Consider the following 19,053-nt stretch of genomic DNA (forward strand, 5'->3'; position numbering starts at 1 on the left):
TTCTCAGCGGCTTTTGATACCATTGACCTTGGTATCCTTCTGGGCTGACTTGGTGAGATTGGTATTGGAGGCACTGTTTTAGAGTGGTTCCGATCCTATCTCCAGAGTTGTTTTCAGAGAATAGCATTGGGTGATTGTCTTTTGGCCCCCTGGCAGTTGTGCTGTGTGGTGCCGCAGGGTACCATCTTGTCCCCCATGCTGTTTAACATCTATATGAAGCTCTTGGGAGCAGTCATCAGGAGATTTGGGGTGAGGTGTCAGCAGTACGCTGATGATACCCAGCTCTATTTCTCTGTAACATCTGAATCGGGAGAGGCCTTGCAAGCCCTGGACCGCTGCCTGGACTCTGTGGTGGGCTGGATGAGGGCCAGTAAACTGAGTCTGAATCCTAGCAAGACAGAGGTGCTGTGGGTTGGTGGTTCCCGAGTTCATATAATTGGGTCATTTGCCTGCATTGGATGGGGTTGTACTCCCTCTGAAAGAGCAGGTCCGTAGTCTGGGGGTGTTCATAGATCCATCTTTGTTGCTAGAGGCCCAGGTGACCTCAGTGGCTAGGAGTGCCTATTACCAGCTTCATCTGGCAAGACAGCTGCGGCCATTTCTGGACCGGGATAGCCTGACCACTGTTGGTAACCTCCAGGCTGGATTACTGTAATGTGCTGTATGTGGGGCTGCCCTTGAGGTTGGTCTGGAAGCTGCAGCTGGTGCAAAATGTGACGGAGAGACTGCTCATTGGAGCTGGGTATAAAAATGTTTGGAAAACTGTGAGTTTATTTTTAAACAAATATGCCTTTAAAACAGTAAAAACAGTAATTAAGTCAATGACTATGTCCATCTTTTTGGACCCATAGGCACATTGGGAATTTTGAGAAAGTGCCACAGACCCTGCCACGAAAGGGCTTCCACAGGCAGAACAGAGCAGTCACAAAATGGTTGCCATGGGGGTGTGAGCAATCCCAATATTTACTGTTGCAAACCAAACATCCATTTCACAGAATAAAGTAACTTGCCCAAGAACCTTAGCAAAAGGCTGAGGTGGTGCATAGGAGCCCCAAAACAGAAAGCCACTCCTGTGAACCCACCATAGTCTTCTCCTCCAATATCATGACATCCATTTAACAGAAGTCAAATCATTTCCATAAATCCCCTGTAAATAAAATACACCCCCATATGCCCATGTGCATACCCTCTCCTGAGCCCTCCATTTGTTCTCCCTCCTCATTGCCACCCTAGGCTCCTGCTGGGAGGGTGGGATATAAATCAAATAATAAATAAATAAGCCCTTGGTCTTGGCCCTCCATTTCCCCCCTCATAGTAACTACCTTTCCTTCTTCCACTGAGGCACAGGTACAGGGGACCTTGGCTATCTTCAGGCCTCTCCTCGGAATCCACATGTTCTCCTGCTGCTGCAAGTGCCCAGTTAGAACTATTCTCTCTTTCCTCTCTGCTGGTGCCATCCAATTATAATTGTTCTCTCAGTTCTAATTAGTGTTCTCATTGGAGAAGAAAGGGAACAGTTTTAACTGATTCTGTGACCAGTTATTATTTATTAGATTTATATCCCGCCCTTTCTTCCAGTGGGAGCCCAGGGCAGCAATTATAATGGTAGAGGGTCTAAGAAAATTGTGCCAGTGAGAGTTAAGAAAAGCCGTTGGCCATTATAATTTATAATTCTGCACTCCAGTAGGTCTCTGTGAGCATACTGGTAGGTGAGTGTGGTATAGTGGACTGGGGAAATCCAGGTTTGAGCTTGGCTGTCAAACTCACTGGATGGCTTTGGGCTAGTCACTGGCTCTCACCTTAACCTACCTTGCAGGTTGTTGTGAGGATAAATTTGAGAGGAGGAGGACTATTGTGTGAGCTGCCTTGGGTTCCTTGGAGAAAAAAAGCAAGATATAAATATAATAATTTTTAGAAGTGCCTGATTATGGTTGGGCTGCGTTGCTACTATTAATCCTGCATGTGGCTGCAACCATTTTGTTCATTCTGTCATGACAAAAAGACACTACCACCAGTAGAGCTTGTTTTGTGACTTTTCCCCCATGAGGTTTATGGTGCTTAAGTTAAATGGGATTCTGAAAGAAAAGAGTTGGCAACACTGCAGCAATGCCAATGTTCATGTGGTTCCCTCCATGTGTGAGCCCCCCCCCCCAATATGTAAGGCCTGGGACAGTTGCCCTCAGTGCCCCCCCAAGGCCCTGGTTAACAAGATTACTTTTCTTTTTTAGACCACTTTATTTATTTTAATACTAGTTCATATTCCCTCAATACGCTCACAGGAATTCAAATAATGACAGATGCAACTAACCTGCTAGCAGGAGACATTGCAAGGATTCCTGGTAGCAGCCAAGGCTTCCCCCTGCTCCCCTTGTGCCCCCCCAAATCTGCCTCATAGCACACAGAGGGAGGAGAGGGGAGGTTGCTCTGCCAGGCAAGCAGAAATGTTTGCACTGACAGAGTGATCTCACTAGTGCTACATGGAATTGAATTAATGACATGTTAAGACATTTTATTTGTATTTTTAATTTGTATTTTTTGGTCAAATTTGGCTCTCCACCAACATGGCACCTTAGGCGACCGCCTAATTTGACTATATGGATGGGCCACCCCTGCTCAAAACTATCAAACAAGGGAATCTTGCTCTGACATCCTGATCTAGAAGCAACAGCAGATCTCCATAAGAATTTGGCAAGAATGTGTTATAATTGGCAGTGGATGGGTGAAGAACATCAAGACAGCATTGTGTATCTCCTCTTCAGGGTAGAACAACCTGTGATAGCAGCTCAGAGACTACAGAGGCATGGGAGTCTGCCACTTAGAGACTGAGCATAGTGTTCTGATTCTGTTCAGTGTCAGAGCAGGCTCTAAGTCTGCAAGGGAGAACGGGAGCCTTCTGCAAAGAGCCTGCACAGTGCTGCACTTCTTCTGAGACTATGTGTTTATCTTCCTTTTAACCCTACAAAGCCAATATTCTCTAAGGATAGAAGGAGGAAAGCCCCACTAAGATAGCAGATGACAGTCACCCGGAGGAAATTTTTACTCACTGCTATTATCCAGACAAGGAAGGGGCTGGCTTGTGCAGCTGTGGCAAGCTGAGCAGGCCCTAGGCAGCTGGGGAGGACTAGCCTCAGAGGGAGGCAATGGTAAACCCCCTCTGAATACCGCTTACCGTGAAAACCCTATTCATAGGGTCGCCATAAGTCGGGATCGACTTGAAGGCAGTCCATTTTCCATTATCCAGGTGAGTATCTAATTGCAAATCTGGAATTTGGAGTTACCATCAAGACAGGACACTAAAAGTGCTTTGGAATTTTATCTTTGAAATGTGAAATTTGATATTTTGCATAGACATTTGAGATCTCAAAGTATTTTTTTGCTTTTTACAGGATCTTTATATTGATAGGCCTTTGCCATATTTAATTGGCTCCCAGCTCTTCATGGAGCAAGATGATATTGGGCTTGGTGATCTCTCCAGTGAAGGTGTGTGCTATGATTTATTTATTTATTTATTTATTATTTATTTATTATACTTGTATACCGCCCCATAGCTGACTTATGGCAGTCCAAATACTTCATTACATATGTTATAAGGGTTACTGATAAAAAATAACTGGTTGGGAAAGCCTGCATTGATGACCTATAATACTAGCTTGTCTATGGCTAGCTTTTGGCACTTCAAAAATGTGTTGCTTTTTCTGGGCATGACAAAGTTCTGCTGCTGTAGCAAAACAACCTCATCAACATTCCATTAGGTACTTTGTTTATGACATAAGTGTGAGATAGCTACTAAACATGTTTGAGTACAGAGTCATATCTTTTTCAACTGTGACTTTATGAAGCTGTGCGCTTATCTGTGCTGGAGTATCCCTTCTGATGAACTAACTTCCCAGCTCGCTTAAGTTCTTTGTAAAAAGAAATTCATTTTATTCATTTGCTCCGCTGCTTTATGATTCTTGGTTATTGCAAAACTAAAAAGCAATCTCTGTTCATTCATTAGTGCAGGGATGGAACTGGACTATATTGGGGGATAATTTTGAAGGGATTTTGAAAACAAAAAATAAATTATTCCTACCTGGACATGCAAATGCTGGTATCTAGTGAAATTTTCTGTCAAAATCTTTGCCACTGCTACTAGAATTCTCCCATTGAAAATAATGTTTATGTTCTTGTCACTCCCATCTTCTACATGTGAACCCTAAGCAGACTATTCTTCCATCCAATCTCTGTGTTTGAAGGACTGCAAATGAATACAGGAATGACTCATTCTGTGGGTGTTTTCTACATTTATATACTTTTCTGCTAAAGCACTCAAAACAGTTTACATTTTTTAAAATAATATAGGAGACATGATACAGATACAAAAGTAAATCAAGTGCTAGTTCTCTCACACTGTTACATAAGGGCCAGGTGGAAAGTTGGGGGCATAATTGTATATAATTGTGACTTGGAAAAAGGTTCTTGGAATATATTGAGTAACAGGATATGTGCATAAATCTTCTTTGAGGTAATCTTTTCTTCTCTTCTATGAAACAGAAGGTTCAGTAGACAGTGATCGTGGAAGCATGATTGATAGTGAAGGCAAAGATGAAGAGGTAAGATGTCAAGAAAATGAATTTTTCTCTTGGGCATTTTTTTTAGTTAGCTTCAAAACATAAAATTATAAAGATTTGGGGAAATTGTAGGGATTTATAGATTTTCATGTTGGTCGGTCGCAGGCTCTATCTGTGGTATAGGCTATGGTAAGATTATATAGAGACAATAACTGTACATTTGTATTTACTTTTTTGTTTCTTTGTTATTGCTATATTATTAATAATTCCAGAAACACAAATGTTTAGAAACAAACAGAACACTATAGAATCAAAATCAAAGTATCAAACTTATTCAAAACACAGAAATAACATATTCAACGGGGATAAATCATATACTCTATAGTAATCCACAGAATTATTCAATTTTCATACAAAAAGTACTGACCAAAATTTTGCTCTCTACCTCTGATATAATATGATAATTTTGACATTACGTAATCCTATATTTTACTGTAGCATTCTGTAATCATTGGAATCATGGATAGTCTCCATTTCCCTGAATATTTTTAGAGCTGTATAAGTGCTCTTGAGTTCAGATTCTCTTTTGAAGCTTGTTTTGTCTTTCAGGAATTGGAAGAAGAATTTGAGAATGTAAGTAAAGAAGACCAGAAATTGGTAAAATGTCTTTTTTGTGTGTTCTCTTCTAATATAAGTATTTCGCTTATTCAGAAGTAGGGAGTGGGCCAAGGATTTAAGTATTAAGGCTCTAACAATGGCATAAAAATACAAGTGGCCTCATGGGTATCTGGAACTTTGTAATCTTTTTAATGTCGCTTAAGATATGCATGTGCCTTGCGTCTGACCACAGTACTTCAGTATAAAAAAGCACAAAATTGTTACAGTTCATGGGTCAGACTTAGTACTACAGCTTTGCTCAAAAATAAGAGAAGACTGATCTTTTTCTTAAAGGGTTCTACAGATAATTGTACATAGTGTATAAATGTAGGCATTGTCTTAACTGTCCAAACACATTCCCTTAACTGTCCAAACAAATCCTATACTAATTTAATGTTTAATGCCGCCCTGGGCTCGTGCTAGGAGGAAGGGCGGAATATAAATCAAATAAATAAATAAATATATAAATAAAATAATGTTTTTTGAACAAGGTTGAAGGAAAAAACCCCTTAGTTAAACCAATACAAAGATATTAAAAGTGACTATTAAAGGATTTAATACTTTCCAATGATTTAGTTGATATCTAGAGTTGTTCATAGTCCATTGGTTAAGTATCTCAACTTTATATTTGATACTTACTAAATGTTCCCTTTGTATGAGTTATGGGAAAATTGACCATAAAATGAATGAGAGTGAGCCCTGATGGACTGGAGAAAGAGGGAGACTTTCCTTCTTCTTCTTGTGTATGTTGTAATTCATGTTGGGTGCGTGCATGAACTCCATATTGGATGTATGGGTTAGATGTAGGATGCACCTGCCTATCCCCCAATTTGATCAAATCATTTACTTCCGTATTATTTCTAAGTATCTGGGGCCAGAAACTTATCCTCCTTTCCCTCTTTCCTGTTCATGATGTTACCACTTGGGTTTGGATTAATTGGCTTTATCAGGAAGAAACTTGACATCATAGTCAGCTCTACGTTTTTGATGTATCTTGGCAACAATGTATCAGCAGACACCATTTGCTGCTGCCTGTTGGGCACTCCTCCTTCCCTACTCACTCCCATCTCTTCCCTACTTGGCCCAATTCCTTCCTCTTCTAGCCACACTTCCCTGTTTCAGATCAAACACCTCAGTCAGAGTTTTTAATATCACCTCACCTATGATGCTTTTCAGTTGAGTTGATTCACACAAATAATCATCAAGAGTAGGTAATCAAATCTAGAGAAATCATGTGAAGGCTATACATTTGTGGAACAACCCCAAAGGCCTATTTTTCACATTCACTTTTTAAGTCAAAGTTGGCTTAATTTTTCATCTGGTGCTGCATGATGAATATTTCTTAGGAATACAGCCCTTGGTGGTGACAGTTGTTACTTATGTCAGGGAGCCTAGTCTTCTCAAGCCTTTACTTTGGCATGCTAAGTACTAGCTGTTTCCCAAGGAGATGTGCATATTCTAAGACAGCCTTTCCCAACCTTAGGTCTCTGGATGTTGTTGGTCTATAATCCCCATCATTCTCAGCCACCATAGTCAGTTGTCATGAATGATGGGAGTTGTAGTCCAACAACATCTGGAGACTGAAAGCTGTTCTAAGAAATGTTCTCCACATGAAACACATAAAGTGAAATTAACTTCTAATGATTTTACAACATCAAAGATAGCCATGGGAATTGGGCCTAAGTTTACATATACTGCATTTACTACCTTCCCAGTACAACTGCAAAGTTGAATAGGCTACATGGGCATGAACCGGCCAACATTAAGCACATTTAAATATTTTATTTCAGTGGAACAAAGTTAGCTCTGATTTTCCCAGTAGAGAGAGACAAGTTTTTAAAAGTTTTTATCTGATGAGAGGACATTAGAATAATCTAATGTAAGTTAACAACTTGATAACACAAACACAATTTTATTGATCCCCTAAAAGCGTTTTCTAACACACTGGGGTGGGTTTCTGTAGGACACTGTCCCAAAAGTGAGCTCTTCCCAGAGATAACCTCAAGACTGGATTACTGCAATGCACTCTGTGTGGGCTGCCCTTGGACCTCTTCCAGAAGCTCCAGCCAGTGCAGAATGTAGCGGCTATACTACTGATGCGGGCAGATGGCCAACAGCATGTGATGCCTCTGCTGAAACACCTGGACAGGCTACCGTATGCTACTCAGATAGGTTTAAATTTGTGTTGATATATAAAGCCCTGAACAACTTTAGTCCAGGATACTTTTAAGAACCACCTGAGCCCTTATATTCACTGAAATTATCTGCAGAAGTGTTGTTAGTTGCCCCCAGTGTTACAGAGGCCTAGCTGTTGGACATTTGTTGGACCATCCTAGCAGGACGCTGTTGGGCCACCCTAGCAGGAAAGCTTCAGGGGACACTAAACAAGGCTAAATTCCAGTTTGAGAGAAAGGGAAAAAGGAAACTCCACAAATACATACAGGGAGAGAGTCAGCTCAGTTTTTGCTAAAAAGGGCAGCTTTAGCCTTCCTTAAACACAACCACAAGCTCTGTTTCCCTAGGTTAAAAAAAGGTCAGGCTGTTCTAGGTGGGAAAACAAAAAAGACTCGCCTGGAAGTCCCAGCCCCCTGCTTAGATTAAAAGCAGCCAAAAGCTAGTCTAGTTTGTCCAGGCCAGAGTGCAAGGCACCACTTAAAACTACAGGGGAACTTGCACTTGATAAAAGTTGTTGTTGTCAGCAAATAAAATAAAAAATAGAGTAAAAGCTAGTTAACCTTTCTTAGTACCACTAGTCAAAGTCTTTAAACAACCCCCCCTCTCTAAGGAAGAAAGCCTGCCTTCCTGCCTTCAAAGGAAGGAAGCCTGAGATAATCCTAAAGAGTTAAGCCCCAGTTGACAGTTAAGTCATCAGCCTCAATTAACACATCATTGGCTGGCAGCAGTAGCTGGGAGGAACCAGCCACATACATAAATTCAGAGCACCCTAACGAGGGAGCCTGCTCCACAACGAAGCGTCAGGGCCCCAGCTGACAAAGCGTCAGGGCCCCAGCTGACGAAGTGTCAGGGCCCCAGCTGATGAAGCGTCAGGGCCCCAGCTGACGAAGTGTCAGGGTGAGTTAAGCAGCAAAGTGAGGAGTCCGGGGGGCCCCACTCTGCCCGTCTGTTCCCTGACCTCAACTAAACCGCAGTTTCCAACCCATTAACTTAATAAACCTTAAAGAAAACTATGCAGGTAAGAAGCCAGCAGGGGTGTGGGGGCTTTCCAGTGTTTTGCACTGCTTGCAGCATGTACGACTATCTATCTGTTGGACAGAAGTCGTGGGTGTGCTCTCAGTGCAATGAGCTCCTGGCTGTCCGGGAACGACTTCATTTCCTTGAGGCCAAGGTGGCTGACCTGGAAAAGCTGAGACAGGCAGAGAGGTGTGTGGATGAGGCCTTCAGGGACATTATAGCTGTGTCCCACTCCAAAAATGATAGCTCTCCTGCTATCATGGAGAACGATGGTCTCGGGGAAGGAGAGCATCCAGCCGAGGAAGAGGGAAACGATCCCTTAGAAGGGACCCATTCCTTGGGGGATGAGCAGCTATCCTCTCGTGCCGAGGATATATCTCCGAGGGGTGGAGGGATCCTTGTAGTGGGTGATTCGATCATTAGGAACATAGACAGTGGGGTGTGTGATGGGCGTGCAGACCGCAAGGTGTTTTGCCTGCCTGGTGCGAAGGTTGCGGATATCACCCGTCATTTAGATAGTTTGGTAGACAGTGCTGGGGAGGAGTCAGTGGTCGTGGTAAACATTGGCACCAATGACATGGGAAAATGCAGGCGTGACGTCCTGGAAGCCAAATTTAGGTTGCTAGGTAGGATGCTGAAAGCCAGGACCTTCAAGGTGGCTTTCTCTGAAATGCTACCAGTTCCACACACAGGACCAGCCAGACAGGCACAGCTTTGTAGTCTCAATGCGTGGATGAGACGATGATGTCGGGAGGAGGGGTTTGGATTTGTTAGGCACTGGGGAACATTTTGGGACAAGCCGGGCCTGTACAAAACGGACGGGCTCCACTTGAACCAGAATGGAACCAGACTGCTGCCACTTAAAATTAAAAAGGTAGCAGAGCAGCTTTTAAACTGACTGAGGGGGGAAACCCGACAGGAGCTGAGGAAGGTCCGGTTCGGAATAAACCTCCCCCCTGGGATAAAGGCCAAAGAAATGATGAAATTTTAAAAGGGGTAGGCCTAGAAGTAGGCATTGTGAGAGCAGGGGCACAGGATATAAATTCAGAAGGGCAAAATTACCACAGGCCAAACCAGAAGTGCCAAAGACACTTGAAGAGAGACACTGCTTACAAGTGTCTGTACGCTAATGATAGAAGCCTCTGAACCAAGATGGGAGAACTGGAGTGCTTAGTCTTAGAGGAGAGCATTGATATAGTGAGCATAACGGAGACCTGGTGGAATGGAGAAAACCAGTGGGATACAGTTATCCCTGGATATAAACTATATCGGAAGGACAGGGAAGGACGTATTGGTGGCAGAGTCGCTCTATACGTGAAAGAAGGCATTGAATCCAGCAAGCTCGAAACCCCAAAAGAGGCGGACTCCTCCACAGAATCGTTGTGGGTGGTGATACCATGCCCCAGGAGTGATTTAATACTAGGAACAATCTATTGTCCCCCTGATCAAAACGCTCAGGGAGACCTGGAGATGAGATATGAAATTGAGGAAGCATCCAAAGTAGGAAATGTGGTAATAATGGGTGACTTCAACTACCCGGACATAGACTGGCTGCATATGTGTTCCAGTCATGACAAAGAAGCAAAATTTCTAGATATTCTAAATAACTATGCCCTAGACCAGTTGGTCATGGGACTGACCAGAGGGACGGCAACCCTGGACTTAATCCTTAGTGGGAACCGGGACCTGGTGCGAGATGTAAGTGTTGTCGAACCGATTGGGAGCAGTGACCATAGTGCTAATAAGTTAAACATACATGTAAATGGCCAATTGCGAAGAAAATCCAACATGGTCACATTTGACTTCAAAAGAGGAAACTTCACAAAAATGAGGGGATTGGTAAAAAGAAAGCTGAAAAACAAAGTCCAGAGGGTCACATCACTCGAAAATGCTTGGAAGTTGTTTAAAAACACTATATTAGAAACTCAACTGGAGTGCATACCGCAGATCAGAAAAGGTACCACCAGGGCCAAGAAGATGCCAGCATGGTTAACGAGCAAAGTCAAGGAAGCTCTTAGAGGCAAAAAGTCTTCCTTCAGAAAATGGAAGTCTTGTCCGAATGAAGAAAATAAAAAGGAACACAAACTCTGGCAAAAGAAATGCAAGAAGACAATAAGGGATGCTAAAAAAGAATTTGAGGAGCACATTGCTAAGGACATAAAAACCAACAACAAAAAATTCTATAAATACATTCAAAGCAGGAGACCATCTAGGGAGGCTATTGGACCCTTGGATGATAAGGGAGTCAAAGGTGTACTGAAGAAAGATAAGGACATTTCAGAGAAGCTAAATGAATTTTTTGCATCTGTCTTCACAGTGGAAGATATAGGGCAGATCCCTGAACCTGAACTAAAATTTGCAGGAAGGGATTCTGAGTACCTGAGACAAATAGTGGTAACAAGAGAGGAAGTTCTAGGCTTAATGGACAATATAAAAACCGACAAATCACCGGGCGCGGATGGCATCCACCCGAGAGTTCTCAAAGAACTCAAATGTGAAATTGCTGAACTGCTAACTAAAATATATAACTTGTCCCTCGGGTCCTCCTCCGTGCCTGAGGACTGGAAAGTGGCAAATGTAATGCCAATCTTCAAAAAGGGATCCGGGGGGATCCCAGAAATTACAGGCCAGTTAGCTTAAAAACTGGAAAACTGGTAGAAAGTATTATTAAAGCTAGATTAACTAAGCACATAGAAGAACAAGCCTTGCTGAAGCAGAGCCAGCATGGCTTGAGCAAGGGAAAGTCCTGTCTCAGTAACCTATTAGAATTCTTTGAGAGTGTCAACAAGCATATAGATAGAAGTGATCCACTTCTGAAGAAGCTTAGCAGTCATGGAATAAGAGGAGAGGTCCTCTTGTGGATAAGGAATTGGTTAAGAAGCAGAAAGCAGAGAGTAGGAATAAATGGACAGTTCTCCCAATAGAGGGCTGTAGAAAGTGGAGTCTCTCAAGGATTGGTATTGGGACCTGTACTTTTCAACTTGTTCATTAATGACCTAGAATTAGGAGTGAGCAGTGAAGTGGCCAAGTTGATGATACTAAATTGTTCAGGGTTGTTAAAACAAAAAGGGATTGTGAAGAGCTCCAAAAAGACCTCTCCAAACTGAGTGAATGGGCGGAAAAATGGCAAATGCAATTCAATATAAACAAATGTAAAATTATGCATATTGGAGCAAAAAATCTTAATTTCACATATACGCTCATGGGGTCTGAACTTGCAGTGACTGACCAGGAGAGAGACCTCGGGGTTGTAGTGGACAGCGCAATGAAAATGAAAATGAAAATGTTGACCCAGTGTGCGGCAGCTGTGGAAAAAGGCAAATTCCATGCTAGGGATAATTAGGAAAGGTATTGAAAATAAAACAGCTGATATCATAATGCCGTTGTATACATTTATGGTGCGGCCACATTTGGAATACTGTGTACAGTTTTGGTCGCCTCATCTCCAAAAGGATATTATAGAGTTGGAAAAGGTTCAGAAGAGGGCAACCAGAATGATCAAGGAGATGGAGCGACTCCCTTACGAGGAAAGGTTGCAGCATTTGGGGCTTTTTAGTTTAGAGAAAAGGCGGGTCAGAGGAGACATGATAGAAGTGTATAAAATTATGCATGGCATTGAGAAAGTGGATAGAGTTCTCTCACAATACTAGAACTCGTGGACATTCAAAGAAGCTGAATGTTGGAAGATTCAGGACAGTACTTCTTTACTCAGCGCATAGTTAAAACTATGGAATTTGCTCCCACAAGACGCAGTAATGGCCACCAGCTTGGATGGCTTTAAAAGAAGATTAGACAAATTCATGGAGGACAGGGCTATCAATGGCTACTAGCCATGATGGCTGTGCTCTGCCACCCTAGTCAGAGGCAGCATGCTTCTGAAAACCAGTTGCCGGAAGCCTCAGGAGGGGAGAGTGTTCTTGCACTCAGGTCCTGCTTGCGGGCTTCCCCCAGGCACCTGGTTGGCCACTGTGAGAATAGGATGCTGGACTAGATGGGCCACTGGCCTGATCCAGCAGGCTCTTCTTATGTTTAGTGTCACTGGTCCCATGCTGTGGAATACTCTTCCATCAGAGTATTTTTGACGTCAGGCTCTTATCTAGTTTAATTTTTTCCTTGAGTAGCTATTAATTTTTAATGATTTTCAATATTTCAATTGTATTTTATGTATTTTAATTTATTTTAATGTTTTGTGATTTTATTGTTTACAATTTTATTAAGTATGTGTTTGATTTTATTTTTGTAAGCCACCCTGAGTGCCCTATTACAAGGTAGAAGGGCAGAATAGAAATATTTTGAATAAATAAATAAATATTGCTTTTAAATATTTTCTATGTTGCTGGACACTATCTTGATGTTTTGTCAGAGGGTGGTATATAAATAAATAATAAAAATAGGTATCTATGAAGAAATTCAGGATTTTATAATAGCTGTGATTAGGGATCAGTAATCTGCCCCCCAAACCAAAAGTAACTAAGATTGGAGCTCAGAGGCAAGATTTTTAAGAAGTTTTAAACATTTAAAAACATTTTAAAGTGCATTGTGTCTATATCCAAGTGAACTGACCTTAAGGCTTTCGCATATAATTGAGCAGTGGATTTGGCCTGGCAGGTGTCCCGAAAGAGCCATTTAAGCAACTGATTTTTTGCTACAATCTGAGGGATGTTCTATTGGGGAGATTTTTGACTGGAAATCAAAAACAGTTTCAGCCTCATCTCTAACCTGAAATATTGATATTGTGGACTATATTGCTCTGCTATATCAAAAGCAGCTCCCTTCAGCTATAGCCTCCCTCTAACCCGCAATAGGGTGATAATAGTTTGCATTGACAGGGGTATTTTTGTAAATGTTTACAGGTTCCCCCCCCTTTGCTGCTGTCTTTTGTTTCAGAGTATTTATTATTTATTTTTTTATTTTATTTAATTCAATTTTTATACCGCCCATAGCAAAGCTCTCAGGGCGGTGTACAACAAATAAAAATATATCTTTACATTTCAGTATTAAAAACCATCTAATTCTCAAATCAACAGTTAAACAAACAAATAAAACATATAACTAACAAATACAACATTAAATACAAATACTGAAATACTAAAATGTTAAAAATATTAAAAATATTAAAATGCCTGGGCAAAGAGGAAGGTTTTCACCTGGTGCCGAAAGGATAGTAAAGTAGGCGCCAGGCGTACCTCATCAGGAAAGGTGTTCCATAGTTCGGGGGCCACTACCGAGAAGGCCCTCTTTCTTGTAGTCGCCTTCCGGGCATCTTTCTGAGTAGGCACCCGGAGGAGGGCCTTCGATGTTGAGCGTAGTGCACGGGTAGGTTCATATCGGGAGAGATGTTCCACCAGGTATTGTGGGCCTGTGCCGTGTAAGGCTTTATAGGTCAAAACCAGCACCTTGAATTGGGCCTGGAAACATATAGGCAGCGAGTGCAAGCCGGCCAGAATTGGTGTCACATGTTCTGACCGCTTGGTCCCGGTTATTAATCTGGCCGCTGCATTCTGCACAAGCTGCAGTTTCCGAACCGTCTTCAAGGGCAGCCGCACGTATAGTGCGTTGCAGTAGTCCAATCTCGAGGTTACCAGAGCATGGACAACTGTAGCAAGAAGTTCCCTGTCCAGATACGGGCACAGCTGGGCCACCAGCCTAAGTTGGTAAAAAGCACTCCGTGCCACCGAGGCCACCTGCACCTCAAGTGACAAGGACGGCTCCAAAAGGACTCCCAAGCTACACACCTGCTCCTTCAGGGGGAGTGTAACCTCATCCAGAACAGGTCAAACATCCAACTGGTCAGGGGATCCATTTACTAACAGCATCTCAGTTTTGTCTGGATTGAGCTTCAATTTGTTCGCTTTCATCCAGTCCATTATCGTGGCCAAGCATCATCAGCATACTGATGAGAACACACTCCAGAACTCCTGATGACCGTACCCAGTGGCTTCATATAGATGTTAAAGAGCATGGGGGACAGAACTGATCCCTGCGGGACTCCATATTGGAGCGCCCAGGGTATCGAGTAGTGCTCCCCAAGCCCTACTTTCTGGAGACGACCTGCCAGATAGGAGCGGAACCACTGCCAAGCAGTACCTCCAACTCCCAGATCCGCAAGCCTCTCCAGAAGGATACCATGGTCGATGGTATCAAAAGCCACTGAGAGATCAAGGAGAATCAACAGAGTTACACTCCCTCTGTCTTTCTCTCGACACAGGTCATCATACAGGGCGACCAAGGCTGTCTCCGTACCAAAACTTGGTTCTTCGTTCCTGATTTATTGTATTTGTTGTACTTATAAACTGTGCTTGTTTTATCTTTTATGTACACTGCCCAGAGAGCCTTCGGACTTAGGGCGGTATGTAAATAAAATAAAATAAATAAATAAATAAATAAAACCGGGCCTGAAACCCGATTGAAATGGATCCAGATAATCGGTCTCATCCAAGAGTGCCTGGAGCTGGGATGCAACCACCCTCTCCAGAACCTTGCCCAGGAATGGCACATTTGCTACCGGCCTATAGTTATTCAAATTATCTGGGTCCAGGGAAGATTTCTTCAAAAGCGGTCTCACCACCGCCGCCTTAAGGCAGTGCGGGACCACTCCCTCACCAAGTGAGGCATTGATCACTTCCCTGGCCCAGCCGGCAGTGCCATCCCTGCTAGCTTTTATTAGCCAAGAGGGGCAAGGATCTAACACAGAAGTGGTTGCATGTACCTGTCCAAGCACCTTGTCAACGTCCTCAAGCTGTACCAATTGAAACTCATCCAACAAAATATGACCAGACTGTGCTCCGGAGACCTCAGTTGATTCCACTGCTATAACTTTGGAGTCTAAGTCCTGACGAATGCAAGAGATTTTATTCTGGAAGTGCTTTGCAAATTCGTCACATCGAGCTTTAGAAGTCCTTAGAGCCAGAATGTAAAAGCCCTCTGACAGTATGAAACAGCTCCGCCAGACGGGAGATAGAGGCTTGAATAGAGGCAGTGATATGTTATTTCTTTGCTGCCCGCACCGCCCCAAAGTACGTCTTATTATAAGCACTCACCAGTGCAAATTTGCATTCGTCAGGAGTCCGTCTCCATCTGCACTCAAGCCGTCTCCTACATTGTTTCATTGCCCTCAGCTCCAGAGTATACCATGGAGCTGTATGAGCTCTACAGAGGAGAGGGCACACAGGTGTGATCATGTCAGCTGCCCGGGTCATTTCCGCATTCCACAGATCGACCAGGGTGTCGACGTGAGCGCCAGCCTTATCAGCCAGAAAACTCCCCAGGGCTTTTTGAAAACCATCAGGATCCAGCAGCCTCCGGGGGTGGACCATCTTAATAGGTCCCCCACCCTTGCAGAGGGGGAAAGTCGTTGTGAGTCTAAACCTCAACAAGCAGTGATCTGTCCATGACAAAGGAGTTGATGTAAGACTCCCCATACACAGATCACTATCATCATGTCCCGTAACAAAAATCAGGTCCAGAGTGTGACCTGCCACATGAGTTGGGCCGGTGGTATATTGGGACAGCCCCATGGTCGTCATGGAGGCCATGAAGTCCTGAGCCACTCCAGATAAGATGGCCTTGGCATGGATGTTGACATCACCCAGAACCAATAGTCTAGGGGACCTCAACAAAACCTCCAAGACCACCTCCGTCAGCTCAGTCAGGGAGTCTGTTAGGCAGCGGGGTGGGCGGTACACTAATAGAATCTCCAATCTGTCCTTCTGGCCCAACTCGAGGTGCAAACACTCAAGGCCCGTAGTTACGTGGACATGGTGCTTGAAGAGGGGGATAGAGCTCCTATAGACCACAGCAACCCCCCCTCCCCGGCCCTCAGATCTACCGTGATGCTGCACTGAGTATCCAGGTGGGCACAGCTGAGAGAGACCAACACCTCCCTGCTCTCCCACCCAGGTCTCAGTTATGCATGCCAGATCGGCTGCCTCATCCACAATTAAATCATGGATGAGAGCGGTCTTATTATGTACTGAGTAGACATGTTGGTGTCCAATCACAGCTATGCTAAAATGAACAGCTGTCACTTCCACCATCCTCAGAGACATTTTAAAATATTAAAGGGACAGATTAAATAAATGACCAGTTTTACTTGTTTGATCAGGCCAATTCCTTCCTACCTCCAGAGATTATTCAGGCGCTTGGGTTTTTTTTTTAAGCAAATGAGCCTTATAAGCTCTAAGCCTGAGGAGGGATGCTCTGTATTCCTCTACACATCTGATGGAAATTCTAAGGGAGGCTGCAAGCAGCACTGAGGACAAGCTGCAACTACCGTCATGGAAGTGGAGAAGTTGCCAGTTTTAACAACTAAGCATGCTGGTGTGATAAGTGGAGACTCTGCTTTGCCAGAACCAGCCCTCTGAAATACAGCTCTGTATGTGTGTATGCATGCATGTGACCACTGCTACAGCTGGCTGAACTTCTTCCAGTTCTAAATAACACTAGATGTGGTATGTTCAGTTCACATACTCAGCTGATTTCTGGCAGGGAGGAGGGTAAATTGCATGTTGCTTCAGGGCAGGGCCAGCAGTGGGCCATCCTGAAAGTGGCACCGGGATTCTATTTTGTGGTATGCTGTGTGCATGTGTGTGCACGTGCACACACACACAGAGCTCTAATTTTCCTGGCAGTTGAGAGGACAGATCTGTTCAAAGACAGGGTAAGGTCTTAAGCTTTTGATGCAAAACTGAAGCCCAGATGAGCCCCCCCAAACTGATGAGAGTCTGGTGAGCAGGATTCATGGTGGAATCAGATGAACTCTTCTGAACTTGGGTCATTGGTGAGTGCTCAACCATTATGACCAGTGATGCTGACCCTTTTTGAACCTGTTTTTTAGCAGCTAAAAGGGAATGTGACTTCAGGCAGTTTTGCTGACAAACTCTTGGGAAAGGCTTTTATGGAAATTAAATATGAGATGAAATGAAATACTGCAGGAAGCCAGATTTCAACTGAACATCAGGAAAAAACTTCCTAACTGTTAGAGCCATACGACAATGGAACCAATTACCTAGAGAGGTAGTGGGCTCTCCGACACTGGAGGCCTTCAAGAGGCAGCTGGACAGCCATCTGTCGGGAATGCTTTTATTTGGATTCCTGCATTGAGCAGGGGGTTGGACTTGATGGCCTTATAGGCCCCTTCCAACTCTACTATCCTATGATTCTATGATTCTGTGAGACCACTTGAAAAGAGAATATTCTACCTGTTTATACCCCTTTGAACATCTGGGCTGAATGGTCCTATTGCAAGGAAGGGAAATTACTCCCTGACAAGCAAAGACACTAAAGCTAGCTCAGTATACCTTACTATAATACAGCCTTTTGTCTCATGTGCCTGAAGCATGAAGTGTGGCATTTTCCCATGTTTTTCAGAGAACAGCACTGATGAGTGATGAAGATGATTTTTTTGGTGACTCTGAAAAAGGAGAAGAAGAAGAAGGTGACTTGGGAGAAAATGCAAGGCTGGTAAGGGATTGCTGCTTGGCATCACTGCTAGTTTCATCCAGGAAAATGTTCAAAAACAGTTTTTTGTTTTTTAAAATCTTGGCCAAAGTTGATGGAATAGCCTTTCAATATTCAGAAAAGAGGAAATAACTTTCTGATACAATTCACTTGCTCTAAAGCAGGCCTGTGTTTCTCAGGGCTGTAGATAACATAAGACTAGTTGTGGCATCTAAATTTATACTAAGCAAAACCTGCTTGGTTCCTGCCTGGTATGTGGTCCATTAGAATGTTTTGTCATGGGAGGACGAGCCCACAGTGGCTAGAATCTCTCCAAGCACTTTATGAAAATCCAGTTAGCCACACTCGAATGCAGACCTGGATAGACAGGAATTTTCCCCAGGGAACCATTGTAGTTTTGCCAAACACAAACCCAAGGTTTGGAAGGTTCCGAAAGTACATTGCAAGGTCTTTTGAATTAATCAATGTAGTTATGAGACGCGTAGACAGGCTCAACCCACAGCAGTTGACCTCTGTATCTCAAAGAACCAAAAGCCACTTCAAAGCACAATAAGAAGTACCAGGAAGTGAGTCAACCTTTAGTTTAGCCCTCAGAGGTAAAACAGGATGCTAGCTCTATGCAGTAACCGCAAGGCAGAACTTGAAGTCACAATTAATTGTTTAGCCACAATGTTATGAGGCAGATGATGCATTTTAAAGAATAGAAATTATGTAAGAAAATTCAAGTAGCTTTTGTAGCTCATGGTATAAGATATGCTCCTAAAATCCAATAATCGCTTGAAAGGCACCATCCCCTCCTCTTCGGATGCACACCTTAACGTGGTGAGGGGGGTTGAGTGTGTTGAAGAAGTTGAGAGCAATGCCGTCAGGAGTCTAGACCAAGAAGCTAGACTCCTAGCAGGGACACCCAATGAGGAATGGGCAAAGCTGAAACATCAGACTAAGATGCATCCAAACTCAGAAGGCAATGGTAAATCACCTCTGAATATCACTTATCATGAAAACCCTATGAACAGAGTATCCAAAATGCAACACGAGATAGTGCTGGAAGATGAGACCCCCAGGTCAGAAGGCACTCACTGAGCTACAAGTACGAGTAGCGCTGTGACTAATGACACAGCTGGGTCAAAGCCGAAAGGAAGCCCAGAGGCTGATGCACACAGATGCGAAAGGAGAGTCCGGAGTTGTATGACGC

General features: G+C 43.4%; 1 protein-coding gene across 4 annotated transcripts in view; it reads left to right on the top strand.

Moving 5' to 3' along the window:
* The window catches only part of LOC133388690 (WASH complex subunit 2A-like), a 258,757-nt gene that overhangs the window by 36,672 nt on the left and 203,032 nt on the right, over window positions 1-19,053 (top strand). For all 4 annotated transcript variants that reach the window (XM_061634772.1, XM_061634771.1, XM_061634773.1 and 1 more), the window contains 4 exons: window positions 3,387-3,480; window positions 4,534-4,592; window positions 5,160-5,183; window positions 17,769-17,861. In XM_061634772.1, the coding sequence (XP_061490756.1) occupies window positions 3,387-3,480; window positions 4,534-4,592; window positions 5,160-5,183; window positions 17,769-17,861 (270 nt within the window). The remainder of the gene's footprint in view (window positions 1-3,386; window positions 3,481-4,533; window positions 4,593-5,159; window positions 5,184-17,768; window positions 17,862-19,053) is intronic.

The sequence above is a fragment of the Rhineura floridana genome, chromosome 7, assembly GCF_030035675.1.
Source record: "Rhineura floridana isolate rRhiFlo1 chromosome 7, rRhiFlo1.hap2, whole genome shotgun sequence".
NCBI lineage: Eukaryota > Metazoa > Chordata > Lepidosauria > Squamata > Rhineuridae > Rhineura > Rhineura floridana.